Genomic DNA, 19,061 nt, shown 5'->3' with positions numbered 1-19,061 from the left:
AAACAACCAGATTTCTGTATTAAATCACGAAAAAAAAAGATCCTTCAAATTTGAGCTCTCTTATGATTTATAATGGATGCAGCAATAAATCAGAATCATTGGTAGTCATCAGAAATCTTAGGACCACATTAAATCACTCTTAATGTACAAGCACAAAGAAGAAAAATGTTATCAAAAACTGTTCAACAAAGTGTTCAAGGAATTTGGATGAAAAGAAAAATTTGCAGAGTATATAACCTCGAAAAACGAAAAACCAACAACAGAGAATTTAAAATAAAGTCCTACAAAGTAAACGAGCAACTTTGTACACACAGGGACACCTGATAATTGAAACTAAAACATACTTTAATTTAAAAAAAAAAAAAAAATCATACACATCACATAAGAAACCTACTTTCAAAAACTGCCCTCAATCAGTTTGCATAATTCAGTATTAGGATCAATAAATCCAATGGAAGAATGTAAAAGAAATCAGAGAAGAATAAATCTGAAAAGATAACTCAGCACAACAGCTAAACAAATCAGTCACATCCAAAACTTGGACATGGCAATGAATGTAAAGAATGAAAAGCTGTTTATTTCTGCAAGTTTTAACTTGATCCAGATCCCATTATGGTGGAATTCACATTGGTTATTACTTACGGGAATACGAGAGGAAAGAAAACTGTTGCTCACGATAATAACGAGGCAAACATCTCACCTAAGACATAATACTGCAAAAAAATTGTGTGCAATAAAGGGTTATTAAAGGAAAGGTACAGGGTACAGGGCACAGAGGGGGAGGAAAAATATCTGGAAAGCTGAATGATGTTACAAAAGGGTGAAGTTACCTGCAGGTTATTGAAGAACACAACAAAGTGGAATGTGTCTAGTCAATACTTGTTATTAACATAGCTATATCAAAAAAGAAGAAGATTACTTTTGGTGGTATTCTTGACTAATAACACTATTTTAAATTTGTGGGTAAGTAAATGAAATTGTAGTTCTCAAATTCGAAATTTTCCGTACTGTTTTTTTTTTTTTTCTTCAGTCTTTTAAGCTAACATATAATTTGGAGCCTATGTGAAACTCAGTGTAAAATCTCTTAACTAAGAATTAATGCTTGTACAGACTTTCCATCCAGTTCTTACAAGGCTACTGGCAACACAGTGTAAATCTCCACGCTGTGTCAGATCCTTAAACACGCATGGACTGTAACTGAATGTCACTAAATGCTATGTATAATATAATTTATGGTTATGCAGAGCCCCAAGTGCCTTACAATACTGTTGACCCACAACAGCACTCCAGTCCATGAACATCAGTAACCCGAATTAAGTCATCTATTTTACAATGAATTTCCGATGTAGGGAAAATACTATCATTTGCATATGCAACAATATGTTTAATATGACAATAATCACTGCATCAACAAACTTATTTGGTACACGAGGCAGACGTCTTCACAACAGTTAATATTCTTCGATAACGTTTGTTAACAGAGATAGTGTTAAAGAAATGTATTAATATATATCTCGAAACGAAGTTACTTGCCTTGTGGATATTCAACTAGAGTCAGCGAAAGAGGAACCCAAACAAGCTTGTCATCCGTCGAGAGTTTGACTGTGTGTATTACATGCTCTTCTTCTGAAGCTGCCATCTTTGTTGCTGTGTATTCCCGGCATTCCATACTGGCAAAATGTCAACATGTGGCACAAGCAAGCCGGCGCTGTCTTTCAACATACTTGCAAAATGTGAAAAGTCAAAGGCACGGACAAGCATAATGAGTTTACCACACTATGACGTTGAAACACCAGTCTTTATGCCGGTCGGAACGCAGGTAGGAAATGTTCTAAACGTTTACATACGTTTTGCCACGTGCACTAATCCATCGAAGCTAGGTTATTGCAGTACCGACGTGCGCAATGTATGAAGTTTGTTATAGATTTTGTTTTTCTAGAAACATATACAGTGTACCCAGAATACTGGAGTGTCGCCTTTTGCATGTACCAGAATGATGCAAACAGGGTATTTTTGCCATTTAAAGAATTAACGCGTGAGTTGTAAACAACGCATCGGATTAAAACTAATGTGTTTTACAATGAATGTGAAGCCAACAGCCCATCAGTAATTATGTGAGCAATTTTGTTTTTGCGCAGAAAACATACCAGCAAAGTAAACAATGCAAGAATTACATGTGTCTACTAAGAGAATTATACTTTTATAGTTGTACTATTATAGTACAATAATAATACATTACTATTCAAACAGAAAATTGTATGGTTCTATGTTTAACATTTGTCTGTTCTGCAGGGTCTCTCATGCGGCAACACTATCTTTCCCGATGTGTTAGGTTAAATGGATTTTATAGCGAAGCGTTCGGTACCGCGTCTCGTATTTGACCTGTGATGTCATCAAAATGGACACAGGCGACTTCTAAATCCAATATGGCGCCCATAACTTGACGTCACTCATGCGACAGTAATAAACATTGTGCGCCGGGAAGATTAGCGATAGCACAAATACCGTTTCAGGAAATAACTAATAAATTAAAAGAACGTATACAAGGTATCAGCAATTACGTAACATTTTCGCTATTCTCTTCTTGGATCAACAGGAATATTCGATACTAGTCAATGGCTTTAACCAGTAACGTAATGTTCATGGCTTCTGTGACGTCACAGTTTGGTTGTGATGAGCGGCTAATCTGCAAATTAGTCTGAGATGTAGATTAGACTGGAAGGTGACAGTCTTTTTTTTTTTTTTTTTTTTTTTTTGAGCTGTCGAAGTCAGCAAATGTCAAAGTAAACATTTGGTTTTGGTGGCACAGTGATCTGTAGCTTAGCCCATCTGGAAAAAAAAAAAAAAAAAAAAAAAAAAAAAAAAAAAAAAAAAAAAAAAAAATAGTCGCCACTAATATTATGGTACAGTCATGTAGCTTGCACATTTGTCACATGATTCCCATGTTACTGGTCACGACCGACGAGTGCTATCAAAAGATCCTTTTTATTCCTCTTTTTCAGTATGAAAAGGAGTGGAGAGCATAAAAAAGTTGTTCCCTTGATCATGCTCTCCCCCAACCAACTAACCATAAAGCACATGCTGTCAAATAATATATAAAACAGGTCTTTTGAAATTTTCACATTAGATTATCTGTCTTGCACTTACCTCAGTAAAATCTTTGTTCCCTTAGCATGAAGCAATATGGACATCAGGTGTTATCTTAGATATATTAGAATTTGAAATGCAAAATTTTAAACTAGTGTAACTGTCTCACAATTGGCAGGAGAGACAGCGTAAGTGCTACACTCTCTCAGATAGATATAGCTAATGAACTCTACCTAATTGGTTCATGCTTCAACAGTCTTCTGCTAGTTTTCTCCAGTGGAGTTTCCAAACATGGTTAGTGAAGGCTGGTGCTACAGTTCACTGATCAGAGACAAACTACCATGCATTTTGTGCTAGCATAGAAATTTGCACACCATCACTTATTATTGGCTATATCTTTAGCTGGTTTTATTACCAGAGAGATGCTAGTCATACAAAATAATAGAATCTAGTGAAAATTGGGGTCTAGTGCAGCAGGGGATACAACCCGTCGGCTTTGGACAAGGACGTCACAAGCCGCCAGAGAGCAGTTTACCATTTTCGCTTTTGCTGTTACGTTTCAGTTTCGTTTTTTTACTGATTGCTTAATAAAGTGGATCTGTTTATTCTATCTCGTGAGATTTTTTTTTTAAAAAGCCAAAAAACACTTATCAGCCACTGAAGGAAGCTACAACACTAAGAAGAATCGCTTCTCGATTGGCCACTTGTGACGTCATTGTCCAAAGCCGACGGGTTGTATCCCCTGCTGCACTAGTCCCGAAAATTGACAGCCATCTATATGATGTTTGATTTGTGTCATGATGTGTTATGCAGATGGTGTCTGGGATGTATTTGTTTGTATGTTTCGTTGTAGATGTCCACCATAAGCTCTGTTTATAGTCATTTTTTTCGTGTGCATGGTGTATAGGTCCAGTGAGACAGCATTTCATTGAGGGAAACATTAATTTGAATTGTGTGTATTACACATCTCATTATTATTATTATTATTCTCTTACTTTTTTTATATATACATTGAGCATCCTGTAGACATATTTGTGTCCCTGATCGAAATCCCATGCTTTCTCACTCTGATCCGATATCTTCAAGTCTTTAATATAGTTAAAGGCATTGAAAAGGAAAAAATTCATGTCCCAAAAAGTAGTATTCCTGTTGAAGTTCCATTAGTTTGCCAAATTTTACTTACTGATGAAGAAAGAAAGTGAGTCAATAAATAAGTTGCAAGATATGGAAGCACATCAGTTCTGTGACTACTACCATGGAATTCAATCTGCTTTCCATAATATTTCCACTGGAAATATAAATACATACATTATCCCACTATTTCACAAGGCATTGAAACCCCGTAGCTGTTGCATCAAATGAGTGACCTCTTGGGCTACTGTTACGTTGTCTTCAAATTGCTGCCCATCAAGATGCTTTTTAATAGGTGCAAGCAGATGGAAATCACTGTGGGGCTGCAGTCAGGGCTTTACAGTGGATGATCTAAATGGCCTCAGTGAAATGTTTGCAGCAGCCCCTATGTTTTTCTTGTGTGAGGTTGGCATTGTCATCCAGAAGAATCACACCCTCTGTAAAGATTCTATGTAGTTTCCATTATATGCCCTGTTCCAGTTGTTGCACAGTGCTACAGTAGGATGCACGATTAACAGTCTCGCTACAAGGCTGGAATTTCAGTGAGATAACACAATCACCATAACCCTGTGTGCCAGTGAAACAATAAATGAAAGCTTTTCACACAAATTAATACATTATAGCATTAATGACAACACTCTTATGTTGTTAGCATTTCACCTTTGTAACAGAAATCAGACTGGCTGTCGCAAAAGAATGAAATTAACCTGTGATTGAGGGAGCATAATATTTGGACCCTCACCAAGATCAGTACTGGATCCACTATCATTCTTAACCTATACAGCTGATTCTCTAATGGCTTTAAAGTATCATTCAGAAACTATAATGTTTGCTAATGATACTAGCATACTAATCAAGGGTCCATTTCAGTGTAAGGAGAAACAAATCTAGTGATAGCTGAAAGGTTTAGTTCTACTTTCCCAAAAACTCACATTTTACAACTTCAAAAAAGATGTATTCCCAATCTACTGTCACCTGGAACAGCAACCAACACAATTGGTAAAAAGTATTCGCTTGAGTCTGCCTGTTTGGTTACACAGTACCATCGTCAGACCATCCGTTGGCGAGCATTTGCTACACTTGCTTCCCAAATAGGTTGATGATGAAAACGTTTCAGCTGAACTGTGATTTGCATAGTCACAACACTAGATATAAAATTAATTTTTTGCCTTATTGTCGAGGGTTCAGTGTAGAGTTGTGTACCCTAGCGTAAAGATATTCCACAAGCTCCCAACTAACATTGGAAAGCAAGTGCTGTCACTAAACCAAAGGTTTGAACGCCACAGTTCTGTTCTAGGCATTATCCTGCTGGAATCGGTATGCCCTTGCTTTCCTCTGACTTTTGTACTGAGTTACCAAATTAGTTATAGAAGGGCATACTCTTTAATGTGACTTCAGACCATAGTGTTACTTGGTAATTTTCACATAAACTAGTAGTTGCCACAGGTGAAAGAAGCCACAGATAAAAGTTGCTAGGGCTGACTGGGGATCAAATCCCATACCTTTTGAATTAGTAGTCTGGCATTGGCCCATTTTACAAGGTAAAGCAAAAACATGGGATCCCAACAAATTCAAAAGAAAGTTATTAACCTACTTCATTAGACACTTATTTGTCACGTTACTGTTGTCTAGATTCATAATCATCAGTATTTGCCCAAAGGCAGGTTTTCACACGATAACTTGTCATGCTCTTTTTTCTTCCGCCATCCTCTTCAGACCCACATAATCTCCACTTCCCTTTATGTCATCTATCATCTCTCACTCTCCTCCCATGAATTAGACCTTCCAAAGGGTCATTCCATGTTAAAGAGACTTTGTGACAAAAAAATTAAAATGACAATATTACAAATATAACCTTAAAAATGCCAAGTTAAAAGTACATTTGTTCATTGCAAAATAATCATGAATATGAAAAAAATAAATTTCTACCTTCACTAAGTGTTTAAAGTGCACTATTCTATGGCACCAAAGAGAGGTATGTTTTATGCTATTTCCAGATGAATATTAGTTGTGTTATCCATAGCTGATTGTTCTATTGTTGCAAAGAATATTGAAGTCAACATTGTTATAGCTCATAATAATTCATTTTGCTGAGGTAAGCTAATTGCATTTCTTTATTTTGTTAGTTTTATAATATATATGCAGCTTGTAACACCCGTAACAAAAAAGATACAAAAGTTTAATTTGTAATCTAGTAAATTTGTTCTGTACAATACCTTTCTGTAAAAGTGAGGTTATACCCATGTTTTACAATATCATACCATTACATGGCATTTTGAAATCTTATTTAACACTCTTAGAGCTGTTACGGGTGTTACTAATTTTTGTTTCGGGTGTTACTTAACACATGCGTAACACCCGTAACTTGAATTGGAAGGTTTAATGCCACCTCAATCTTTAGTAGGCCTAGGCCCTACATTTAAATTATAACCAAATGGTATTATTATTAATGAATAAAGTTTCTTAACTATGTTTATGACATATGAAAACAGTTTTGCCAGCCGGTGTGGCTGTGCGGTTCTAGGCGCTTCAGTCTGGAACCGCTGACCGCTACGGTCGCAGGTTCGAATCCTGCCTCTGGCATGGATGTGTGTGATGTCCTTAGGTTAGTTAGGTTTAAGTAGTTCTAAGTTCTAGGGGACTGATGACCACAGATGTTAAGTCCCATGGTGCTCAGAGTCATTTTTGAAAACAGTTTTAAGCATGAAAACTAAAATTTTTATTCCACTGCATACATTTGTTTAAGCACTACACCTACATTATAAAAGTTAATTAGGGCATTAACCTGACTCAACTGACATCCTCCTAAAACGTTAATTAAGCCCAAAATTAGATTACATATAGTTTATGTTTTCCATTCTAACTTTTCCAAGAACAACAATATTGCTAACCTCAGTTTTAAATTTTATATAGGCCCAGTAAACAGCTCATTGAGGCAGATTCTAGTCATTCATAAGAGCCTATGCTTAACAATGTCTTTTACTTTTATCTCTCTGGACAGCGTTATGTTTATACATATATATGCCTACATTATCATGATTTCTGTCTTCGGAGACCGTGGCACCAGTACCAGCAAGGGAAAGAGTGAAGAAGTACCAAGAAAAGATTAAAGATAACCATGAAAACAGAGAAGCTTACTTGAAGAAAGAACAAGACGAATTAAGAAGATTGCAGGTTAAAAAAAAATTGAAAAATAATCAACGTCTTAGAGATAAGAATCGAAGAAAAATAAGAGAGAGAGAGAGAGAGAGAGAGAGAGAGCAATCAGAGAAAAGAAAAAACTAGAACTCGCAAGATCAAAAGTTCCAAATGAATCTTCTCCTATTGGGACTTACAAGTGTAAACAGACATTTGGTAAAGCTGTGAAGAAAGTGTTGAAGGTACTTCCAAAGAGCCCCAGTAAAAAATCTGGTGTTATTAAAAAGATAGTTTCCGATATAATTGGCTCTGAAACTTTGGATTGACAGTTGAATGGAATTTTTTTGCCAGTTCACATGGTAAAGGAGCCATGGATGGCATAGGAGGTGCACTGAAGAGGAGTGTGTGGACAGCTGTTAGATCTAGGAAAGTTATTATTAACAACGCAATTGACTTTTATGACTACACTCTGAAGAATTTTTCTAAAATTAAGGTACTATGGGTTGATAAGATAACAGTGGAGCATAACATTCCTATTTTGGATGAAAGGTGGAAAAATTTACAAGCAATTCCTCAAATCCAGGGCTGCCATCACTTTCGGGCTTATAACACAACTGATTTGCTGGGTTCAAAAACAGCAGAGTCATTAATGACAAGGATGTCAGTATTTATTACTGAGGATGCCAAAGTTAAAACATTACATGCAAAAAGATGCATAAACTTCTATGAAATGTGCAGTTCTAATGATTCTAATCAGGAGACTGTTTCACCATCTGAATCGCAAGACAATATTGGAAGTGCTTGTGAGTTAAGCCTAACTAATAAAATTGAAAAGTCTGATTTAAAATTTGGGTTATTTGTCTTGGTTGACATTCCAAGTGACAAAAAGAAGCCAACCCTATCCAAAATTCAACACCATTACTTGGGAATCTGCCAGAGTGAGGTTGATGAAGAGGAGGATGTGAAAATAATGTTTCTGAAGTCAGTAGGAAAAGTAAAACACTTTCTAAACTAGATGAAACTGATGTTTGTTTTGTGAAATTCAGTCAAGTACTATCTAAGGCAACAGCACCAGAAATCAAACAAGGTAACCGTTTGTACTATGAGTTCAATTTTGAATTGGATGTTGCTGGAAAAGTTTATTAAATGAAGTTTTTAAACCTATCAATAATAAGAAAACATTTTTGTCATAAATTTATTAGGCCTACAAAATGAGGTAAATGTTAAGTAAGTAACGATATCTTGGCCTAGTTGTACTATAAAATTGTAACAAAATTTTTTGTGTAATAAATAGCTTTATCCTTCAAATATGTTCTCTTAAGTACATACTTTTATTCCAAATAAACTACAATACTTCTTTTCTTTTTATACAATTGTAAGAGGTAGATTTATTCCTTCAAGAATCAAATCTGATGCATCTATGTAACACCCGTAACATTTAATGTAACGCCCGTAACAACAAAAAAAATATATATACTGAGTTATGATGTCCAAAAAAATAAAAATTTATATTTCAAAATAAAATTTGGGGCAATACCTCTTGACAGTTGTTTTACAAGAATAAAAGCTTCATCAAGTTTGCAGAAATTAGAGAATTCCCTAACTCATAACAGGGACTAGGTCTACTTTTGGTAACACCCGTAACACTACTTTTTTGATTAATAACCAGGAGAACAATAAAACAATTCCAGTATCAACATTTTTAACATGAAATATAATGTAAGCCTTAAAAGTTTTCAATATTAAATTCAATAAATATTTGTCCTTACATTATTTTTCCTGATTTTAAGGTGTGTACATGTAACACCCGTAACTATGGAATTGCCCCAAAGCATCTCTTATCAGACACTCTTGTCTCAGTGAATGTCACAGCCAGTTCTTCTTCCTTTGTCCTCTCACCAGCATTTTTCAACACTGTTTCCTTACTCATTCTTTCCACATCCAGTATTCCTTTTTGGTCTGGACTAATGTTTCCACTCACCCTTTTGTTTCTGGTTCACCATGTGGTTTGACCTCCCTTTCTAAATTGTTTCCATAGTGTGAGCCATTTGGGAAAGAACTTCCTCTTCTTCTGCCTTCCTTCCCCACTGTAGACAGACACCCCCCCCCCCCCAACCAGGTGATCAGCACATGTAGCTGGTCATTGTGATGGGGCTGATATGTATCCTTCTGGCTGAGGCCCCAGACAACACGTAGATCGCACTTTTGGTACCTGAGCTGTCACTGCCTCTTGCACCGCCTCTTGTGTGCCAAGAAGTGGTTGCTTGTATTTTTGGGGCATTGGAACTCCCAGGAATGACCATCATGCCACACAGCCCTTGTGCCTACGGGGTGAGCCCCTGATCAAATAGGGAGGCACCAGTGTGTATGCTCTGCACATAAAGCGTACTAAGCTCCATACTTCTGGCTGCTCTTCTGCAGTCATCTCTTCAGTCAGGAATGGTTCTCTCTCTGCTCCTACTTTTGCTTCCTCGGCTTTCACTTATCTGGTCGCCTGCCTGAGAGGAAGGCCATGCTTGTCAGCATGGGGTGAAACCCTTTCCCCATTACTTAGTTTGTTTTGGGACAGACGGAGAGACTTTCGCTGATACCAAACTGCTCTTTTCTTTGTAGAACATATCAGAGATAAGTTAGGTGAAGTTGAGTCACTAATTAAAGCACAATCTGGTTTCATATTGATTAAAATCTCTTCTGCCAGTTAGTCGGCATCCCTTTGTGTGTGCGAGCGCTTAGGAGACATCCCAGTGAACATCGTTCCTCACCAGTCCTTAAATATGACCCAAGGCGTTATCTTTGACAGGGACCTCCTCCCTCGATCGCATGAGGAACTCGTACTAATATGGAATGGCATGGCATTAATTTCATCTGGAAAGTCCAGAGAGGACATTAGGATAATCGTGTTGATACTGGTGCTTTCATCGTGGCTTTTGAGAGGTATACCCTTCCAGAAAAGTCAGAGTTATGGTTTACCATTAGAATGTGAAGACCAACTCCCATGCGCTGTTTCTGGCGTCTACATTTTGGTCTGATGTTTTCACAATGTGAAGTGAATGCTGTTTGCAGTGACTGTGGCCGCCCTTGCGGGGAGGGATTCCTTGTACCCCACCACCCCAGTGTGTGAACTGTTCTGGCCCACATTATCCTTACTTGCCAGATTGCCCAATCTATAAAAAGGAAAGGGAGATTTAGGAATTTAAAACTCTTGACTCAGCTATTTATTGTCCTCTGAGGCCCTACAGAAATTAGTTCATCTCCATCTGGTACTTTTAACATCTACCTTTGCTTCTGTTATTCTTTTCCTCCTCCTTACCTCCATCCTGTCCTGCTTTCCCTGTCCTCATCCCTGGTGGTTCCTGTTCCCTCCTCTCACAGAAATGCTCCTTCACCTCGTCTAGAGAAGAAACCCTCTTCTCTGGCACCCTTTTGGGATACAAGAAGCTTGTTGCTTCATGTCAGATAGACTGCCCATGCTCAGTGGGCCACAAGACACTTGTTCTCTTTTGGATTCAGGTATTGCTGCAACTTGCTTTCTTCCCATCCACACCTCTTCTCACCCTCAAAAGAGGAGGAGGAGCAGAATAAGAATAATAAGAAGAAGCAGCAGCTTAAGTCTTGGGATGAGCCCCCCCTCCCCTCGACGTCCCAGGGCATGTGGCTCCCTACCTCTCAATCAGGGTCCGATCTTACATTCGTGCATGTCATTCCGTCCTTACTGGTGACAGCCACTTATCGCCAATGCAACTCTAATGGTTATTATCGTCATCTTCCAGAATTGCATTCTCTTCTTCCTCTCTACTCTGTAGCTTCTGCTGTATTTCAAGACTCTCATTTTTTGGATACTCGTTCACCAACTCTTCACAGTTTCCAAGTCTTCTACTGGAACCGGGTCGGCCCTTTGCGAGCTTCCGGTGTTGTCTGTTCATTGGTCTGCCATGTATGTTATTAGTTCCCGGGTTCTTTGTACTGCACTGGAAGCGGCGGCCATTCAGATTCCTTTAGACTCTGCACTAACAATATGTAATCATTATCTCCCCCAGACTGACCTCCTACTCTTCCTGCTCTCCTTGCCCTCCTTAGACAGGTCTCACCCCCTCCCCCAGCCCTTCCTTCTCCTTGGGATTTTAACAATCATAAGCCTCTATGGGGTGATACTGAAACCACTGACCAGAGAAGGACTGTTGAAGACCTGCTGGCAGTGCTTAATCTCTGCCTCTTTTTAACACTGGAGCCCCATACACTTTAGCGTGGCACGCGGCACTTTCTCAGCCCTTGATCTTTCCATTCATAGCCCGGGATTCCTCCCCTCTGTACATGGGGAGTTCATGACGATTTATGCGACAGCAATCATCTTTTGATCATCTTATCTTTTCTCCAGCATCACTCTCCTGGATGCCCTCAGAGATGGGTCTTTACAAATGCGGATCAGGATGCCTTTTCCTTGGTTGCCATCCCAACGAGCTTCATAAATTGGGCAAGTCAATAACGCATTGTTCTACGTCTGGCCATTATGCTCTTTGTACAATTTGTTTTATGTCGTCAGTCTGAAGTGTTTTTCAACTGTGTGCATGATTGATCAATAAATGGCATATAATATAGTTTCTGTGATCACCTATATCGTGAATAAATTAAGATTCAGACTTGCTGATCAGATCATTACTTCTGTTCTTCATAGTAGACTTCTCCTTTGTCTTCTGTGCTGGAGGATGAAAGAAAGTTGGAATTCTTATCATGTCTTTGTACTGACCAAGAAATTGTTTATTAAAGCTTCTTTATACTTTGACTGGTAACTTTCCTCAGATATCTGCAATACAGTCATATTGCAACTGCTCAAATTACAGATGTCTTGTCCCATTAGACTGTGCAATGTGAATATAGTATGACAAAGCAAAACGTCAGAGAAAATGAGTAATATCAAAATGACAATGTTAAGACTCTTTCTGTTCTATGATGTTATTGTTATTGATATTGTGAACCCTATTCTTCCATGGCAGCAACACACCTCAGAGCTGCTATGTCTAAGAGCAAGTGGCCCACAGTGGGTGGAGACGCTAAATTCTTTGTCCCATCTTGTAGATATGTTGTACCCTTACCTCATACTAAGCTGTCTGAAACTTAAATATCAATAGAAAAATATTAGATACAATGATCATATTTTTGTTGTTTAGAAGGACAAGAGTGTAACCCATTATTATTCCTAGAATGATGTGTTACACGTAAAGTCTACTTCAGGTCACTCCAGATGGTTACTCGTAGGAATTTTACAGTAGTTACTGTTTCCAGTCATTTGTCACTGGTAGTGTAATGATACAGTAATAGATGTCTTTGCCTATTTATGTGCAGTACATCACACTCCGTAGTAATTTTCAATACGGCTCATGTCAGCTTATATGCCAGATTCTGGTGTGGTCCAATTTGAGGTAATGGTAGTGAACAACTGTAATGACATACCAGCTGATCGGTTTCCATAAAGGTATTTGTTGGTGCTACTACACTTTCAATTCTAGCAAGGATATAGGAGGTGAAAGAGATTTAATGAGTATTATGTTACAAGCAGCAAACAAAGAGTGGAAATCAGGTGGATTAAACTTGAAAAACACCAGGAAGCAAGTGAATGGCGATCTCATTAAGACAGCTGCATTTATTTTCACCTTCAGTTGTCTATCATTGCCTAATTATTAAACAGAACTGTTTATTTACGTTAAAGTGACACCATACATGTCAAACCTTATGCACTATTCCTAGTTCTAGCACTATGTTCTCACCACCAGAGGATTCCAAGAGATGTGTACAATGTAGAAAATGCAGCTGACCTACATACAAAGAAAGAAACGTATATAACATAACATCACTATTCTGTCTGAACTGTTTAGTCAGTCACACCACTTGAAGTTGGGACTGTGCATTATTCTTTTGCATGGCTCAGAAACTGCCTACATTTGCCTAATTGTTTGCATCAATGGCCACATCAGAGCAATGGTTACTGTTACACAAATTTTTTCTCTTCTCCCCAATCCTATTCAACACCTCCTCATTAGTTATGTGATCTACCCATCTAATCTTCAGCATTCTTCTTTAGCACCACATTTCGAAAGCTTCTATTCTCTTCTTGTCTAAACTATTTATCGTCCATGTTTCACTTCCATACATGGCTACACTCCATACAAATACTTTCAGAAACGACTTCCTGACACTTAAATCTATACTCGATGTTAACAAATTTCTCTTCTTCAGAAACGCTTTCCTTCCCATTGCCAGTCTACATTTTATATCCTCTCTAATTCGACCATCATTAGTTATTTTGCTCCCCAAATAGCAAAACTCTTTTACTACTTTAAGTGTCTCATTTCCTAATCTAATACCCTCAGCACCACCCGACTTAATTCGACTACATTCCATTATCCTCGTTTTGCTTTTGTTGATGTTCATCTTACATCCTTCTTTCAAGACACTATCCATTCCGTTCAACTGCTCTTCAAAGTCCTTTGCTGTCTCTGACAGAATTACAATGTCATCGGCGAACCTCAAAGTTTTTATTTCTTCTCCATGGATTTTAATATCTACTCCGAATTTTTCATTTGTTTCCTTCACTGCTTGCTCAATATACAGATTGAATAACATCGGGGAGAGGCTACAACCCTGTCTCACTCCCTTCCCAACCACTGCTTCCCTTTCATGCCCCTCAACTCTTATAACTGCCATTTGGTTTCTATGCAAATTGTAAATAACCTTTCTCTCCCTGTATTTTACCCCTGCCACCTTCAGAATTTGAAAGAGAGTATTCCAGTCAATATTGTCAAAAGCTTTCTCTAAGTCTACAAATGCTGGAAACATAGGTTTGCCTTTCCTTAATCTAGCTTCTAAGATAAGTCGTAGGGTCAGTATTGCCTCACGTGTTCCAATATTTCTACGGAATCCAAACTGATATTTGCCAAGGTCGGCTTCTACTAGTTTTTCCATTCGTCTGTAAAGAATTCGCGTTAGTATTTTGCAGCTGTGACTTATTAAACTGATAGTTCGGTAATTTTCACATCTGTCAACACCTGCTTTCTTTGGGATTGGAATTATTATATTCTTCTTGAAGACTGAGGGTATTTCGCCTGTCTCATACATCTTGCTCACCAGATGGTAGAGCTTTGTCAGGACTGGCTCTCCCAAGGCCGTCAGTAGTTCTAATGGAATGTTGTCTACTCCCGGGGCCTTGTTTCGACTTTCAGCGCTCTGTCAAACTCTTCACGCAGTATCATATCTCCCATTTCATCTTCATCTACATCCTCTTCCATTTCCATAACATTGTCCTCAAGTACATCGCCCTTGTATAGACCCTCTATATACTCCTTCCATCTTTCTGCTTTCCTTTCTTTGCTTAGAACTGGGTTTCCATCTGAGCTCTTGATGTTCATACAAGTGGTTCTCTTTTCTCCAAAGGTCTCTCTAATTTTCCTGTAGGCAGTATCTATCTTACCACTAGTGAGATAAGCCTCTACATCCTTACATTTATCCTCTAGCCATCCCTGCTTAGCCATTTTGCACTTCCTGTCGATCTCATTTTTGAGACATTTGTATTCCTTCTTGCCTGCTTCATTTACTGCATTTTTATATTTTCTCCTTTCATCAGTTAAATTCAATATTTCTCCTGTTACCCAAGGATTTCTACTAGCCCTCGTATTTTTACCTACTTGATCCTCTGCTGCCTTCACTACTTCATCCCTCAAAGCTACCCATTCTTCTTCTACTGTATTTCTTTCCCCCATTCCTACCATTTGTTCCCTTACACTCTCCCTGAAATTCTGTACAACCTCTGGTTTAGTCAGTTATCCAGGTCCCATCTCGTTAAATTCCCACCTTTTTGCAGTTTCTTCAGTTTTAATCTACAGTTCATAACCAATAGATTGTGGTCAGAGTCCACATCTGCCCCTGGAAATGTCTTACAATAAAAGATCTGTCTGCAATTATTCCACTTGGAGCTGCCAGTGGTAGCAGTCATGTGCGTGATTTGTGCTTGCTTGTGTGAATGAGTGTGTCGTTTCTTTGCTGAAGAAGGCTTTGGCCAAAAGCTATAACACGTAACAGTCTTTTCATTGCGCCTGTCTGCAGCTTAAACGGGTCATTTTTGTGGTTAGTAGCAATCTATCGTTTTCCTAATATTAACATTCCAACCAGGAGTTTCGATTGTTCAATTGAATAGGATAGTTTTACTAATCTCTTCAGTTTCCCCACCCATTGCTTGTCTGTGGAGATTTTCTCTACACTGTGGCTAAGGGCTCCTCTTCCATGTGCCCCAGGATTTGAGCTGTTGAGAGTCTTTTCTTGGTAGAAGAATTGTGTGTTCTGAACATGCGACACAGTGCACTCTACAGGATCATCCTGCACCACTGTTTTTTTACCCTCTTGTGCATCCACACATGCAACGCATTGGGAAGTGGTTGGCAGTTGGCACTGCAGTCGGCACTCCCCAATAAGTACAAATCTGCCAGAAATAGCAATGCCTGAAAGAAAGCCACCCAGATGGATACATACACTCAGCAAGGCAAACTAGACACTTTAAATCCAGCTGGCTGTGTAGTTTCCTTTTGTTGGCTGGCACTCATCACAAGTATAATTCACTGCAGTCTCAAATTCTTCATGGCTAAGAATACAAACAGCTCCTTGTTGGAGAGAGAAATGTCTCTGTACGAAGAAGGAAACATTGTCCAGACCATGGCAGAATACTATGTTCTAACTATTACTACCATCAGTGGGGATCCAACCTCCTTCTGAAAGTGAGCAGTCACTAAGAGAAGTAGTTGGGATTTCAGTTCTGCAAATGTCTGTAACCAGCCCATTATCATGTGGGGCATGGATTCATCATTGCCTGAAGGAGGTGACACTTCACCAGGCCACGATAATATTCACAACTGTGTGTTGTGGCATCTTGCTCCAGTGGTAGTGAATTTCCATAACATCATTTATAAAGCAGAACAGTTCTCAGGCTATAGAAAGCAAAACATTTCTCAGGCTTTAGAAAGCAGAACAGTTCTCAGGCTCTTGGAAGACAGCAGTTTTAATACCTACATGAAACCAAGGAAAGACTGTGTGTCCAAGTAGTTACAGTGTTGCTCTCACCAACTAAATGAGAAAAGGTCTCAGAAGCCAGACAACTCCTCAGTAATTTTCAGTGTGCATCAGGGGATATCACTCCACTGTCGATAACTGATACTGCTGTAGGCAGTTGTACAACAATCTTTCCTATGCAGGCATCACCCCATACATAATCTCTTCCTTCTGGAAAAGGCCTGTGATACTACTATGAGTCAGTATCCTCCAACATCTCCACACCAGGGGACTTCTTTGCTCATCTTTATCTAGCCATTCCTTTCCTAAGTTTATTTTAAATATGTATTTGGTGATGTCCTGACAATTGTTTTGTACAAGAGAATAATATCTCTCAAAGTAACTTTCTAATTCTGTAATTAGTTCAATATTAACAGTAACTTTCATGATCTGAGAATGGGGAATATCATTTTTATGAATCCCTGAGATCTCTGGGCCATTTGGTGATAACTTAACTAGACATCCAACCTAAGGAATCTGAAAGTTCATTTCTCAAAGCTTTCAACCCTTGAAGAAATGTTAGCCACAAGACGTGGGATGCGAGTGCGACATGTCTGACCCCCTTTTACAGTTTTCCTATGCTCCCAGTGTGATTATCACTGCACATTGTATTGTTTTGATCATTCATTCTACCCGGAGATCCAGGTTTTTTTTTTGGGGGGGGGGGGGGGGAGGGGGGGGGGGTTACACCAGCCTCCATACTCTATTCTTTGTGTTGATGTTGGAAACTTGCCACTTTCCAGTCATGCTGTATGTAATCATATTCTAACAAACATATATAATGGAGCAGTAGTTTAACAAGTGTTTGGGAACAATAAGGCCATTTCAAATTTGTGCAAAGAACTATATTTTAGAATATGATGTGACAGATATTTGTGCCAATGTGTCAAAATCACCGTATTGGCTGCTTACAGAGTCCAAAGATTTGACAGCTTTTAAGAGAGAAAGCACTGCAAATGTCATTTTCAAAACTTTCTACCAAAAGAGGCAGGGATGATACGTAGCAGTTAATTCAGAAATAAGAAAAGTTAACCAGATAATAAAACAAAGCTATCCAAAGCCGTTGACATACAGTCGCAAGAAGTCCAGATCAAATCTGTACTGAAACTAGGTCATTGCACTGTATACTGCTATGATTGACGATAGGTTTCACAGAATAACAGCAAATGAAGGGTACTTATGTAGCCCAATCATTTATACAGTGCTGTTGACAGGATTGTGTCATTGTCTTGTAATGCCGCTTGTAAGATGGAGTGGGGTTCTTCTGTTTGACAGTAAGTTTGTCTCTGACATGCTGTCGTGGTTGGTATGTGGCGATACAAAACTTTTGATAATATTTTAGAGTAACACCACAGCTTTATCAATTCAGAGGGGCTCTCTTCGCTGGGCAATCATTTTTGCTAGCCATCGTCTTCAGGATCCACCTGCTAGGTAAATTTATAGTGCACGTGCAGACTTTTATGTTGTCCTGTAGGCAATAGAGGAGATGAGACATGCTTGAGAAAAGATTTTTCTCATTTTCTGTGATTCTCTCGGTGGCTTCCAAGCAATTCATCAGATTTAACTCAGGGAGAAAGTAATACAGATGCTCGTAGACGTTTCCTCCTTCAGAAGTGGATAGGTACCAGGACATTCCTGGATGCAGTGAGTGAAAAAGCTGATGTAGTGGCCAAGGAAAGGTAGAAAGTGCCAAAATTGTGCCACTACCCTGCAAAATATTGCCACACTGTTACATCACAAGGTCACATGTCAACAGGAGGACAAGATGGTACTGACCATTCCTATTCAGCATTTTGTCCTCTGACCCATGGCTACGTACTTTGGAAAAAGGGCTCACAAACATGTTGTGCTTTTGGCATACAAGTTTTAGTACACCAGTTTTAACAATTGTGTACTACAGGGTGATTCAAAAAGAATACCACAACTTTAGGAATTTAAAACTCTGCAACGACAAAAGGCAGAGCTAAGCACTATCTGTCGGCGAATTAAGGGAGCTATAAAGTTTCATTTAGTTGTACATTTGTTCGCCATTTCAGCCAATAAAGTTTTTGGTCCCTTTTTCTTCGAAGGTGCTACTGTAACTGGACTACAGTATCTGGAGATGTTAGAGAATTGGCTGTTCCCTCAGCTCGAACAAGAAGCACAACAATTCATATTTCAGCAGGATGGAGCGCCACCACATTGGCACTTATCTGTCCGTAACTACCTGAATGTCAACTACCCGAGGCGATGGATCGGCCGCCAGGCAGCCCGTGACAGAGCACTTCATCACTGGCCTCCAAGAAGCCCTGATCTTACCCCCTGCGGTTTTTTCTTATGGGGGTATGTTAAGGATATGGTGTTTCGGCCACCTCTCCCAGCCACCATTGATGATTTGAAACGAGAAATAACAGCAGCTATCCAAACTGTTATGCCTGATATGCTACAGAGAGTGTGGAACGAGTTGGAGTATCGGGTTGATATTGCTCGGGTGTCTGGAGGGGGCCATATTGAACATCTCTGAACTTGTTTTTGAGTGAAAAAAAACCTTTTTAAATACTCTTTGTAATGATGTGTAACAGAAGGTTATATTATGTTTCTTTCATTAAATACACATTTTTAAAGTTGTGGTATTC

At 38.8% G+C, this 19,061-nt stretch overlaps 2 protein-coding genes across 2 annotated transcripts in view; one reads left to right on the top strand and one right to left on the bottom strand.

Moving 5' to 3' along the window:
• The window catches only part of LOC126483691 (dolichyldiphosphatase 1-like), a 71,558-nt gene extending 69,919 nt beyond the window's left edge, over positions 1-1,639 (bottom strand). The window contains exon 1 of the mRNA XM_050106774.1: positions 1,534-1,639. Coding sequence (XP_049962731.1) covers positions 1,534-1,639 — 106 coding nt within the window. The remainder of the gene's footprint in view (positions 1-1,533) is intronic.
• A 33-nt stretch (positions 1,640-1,672) lies between these two features.
• Positions 1,673-19,061, top strand: part of LOC126483689 (queuine tRNA-ribosyltransferase catalytic subunit) — a 66,578-nt gene continuing 49,189 nt past the window's right edge. Inside the window, exon 1 of the mRNA XM_050106773.1 lies at positions 1,673-1,819. Within this exon, the coding sequence (XP_049962730.1) occupies positions 1,679-1,819 (141 nt within the window). The 5' untranslated portion in view covers positions 1,673-1,678. The remainder of the gene's footprint in view (positions 1,820-19,061) is intronic.

Source organism: Schistocerca serialis, chromosome 6, assembly GCF_023864345.2.
Source record: "Schistocerca serialis cubense isolate TAMUIC-IGC-003099 chromosome 6, iqSchSeri2.2, whole genome shotgun sequence".
In the NCBI taxonomy this organism is placed as follows: Eukaryota; Metazoa; Arthropoda; class Insecta; order Orthoptera; family Acrididae; genus Schistocerca; species Schistocerca serialis.
The sequence above is the reverse complement of the archived record's forward strand: the minus strand, read 5'-3'. Positions and strand labels throughout refer to the sequence as shown.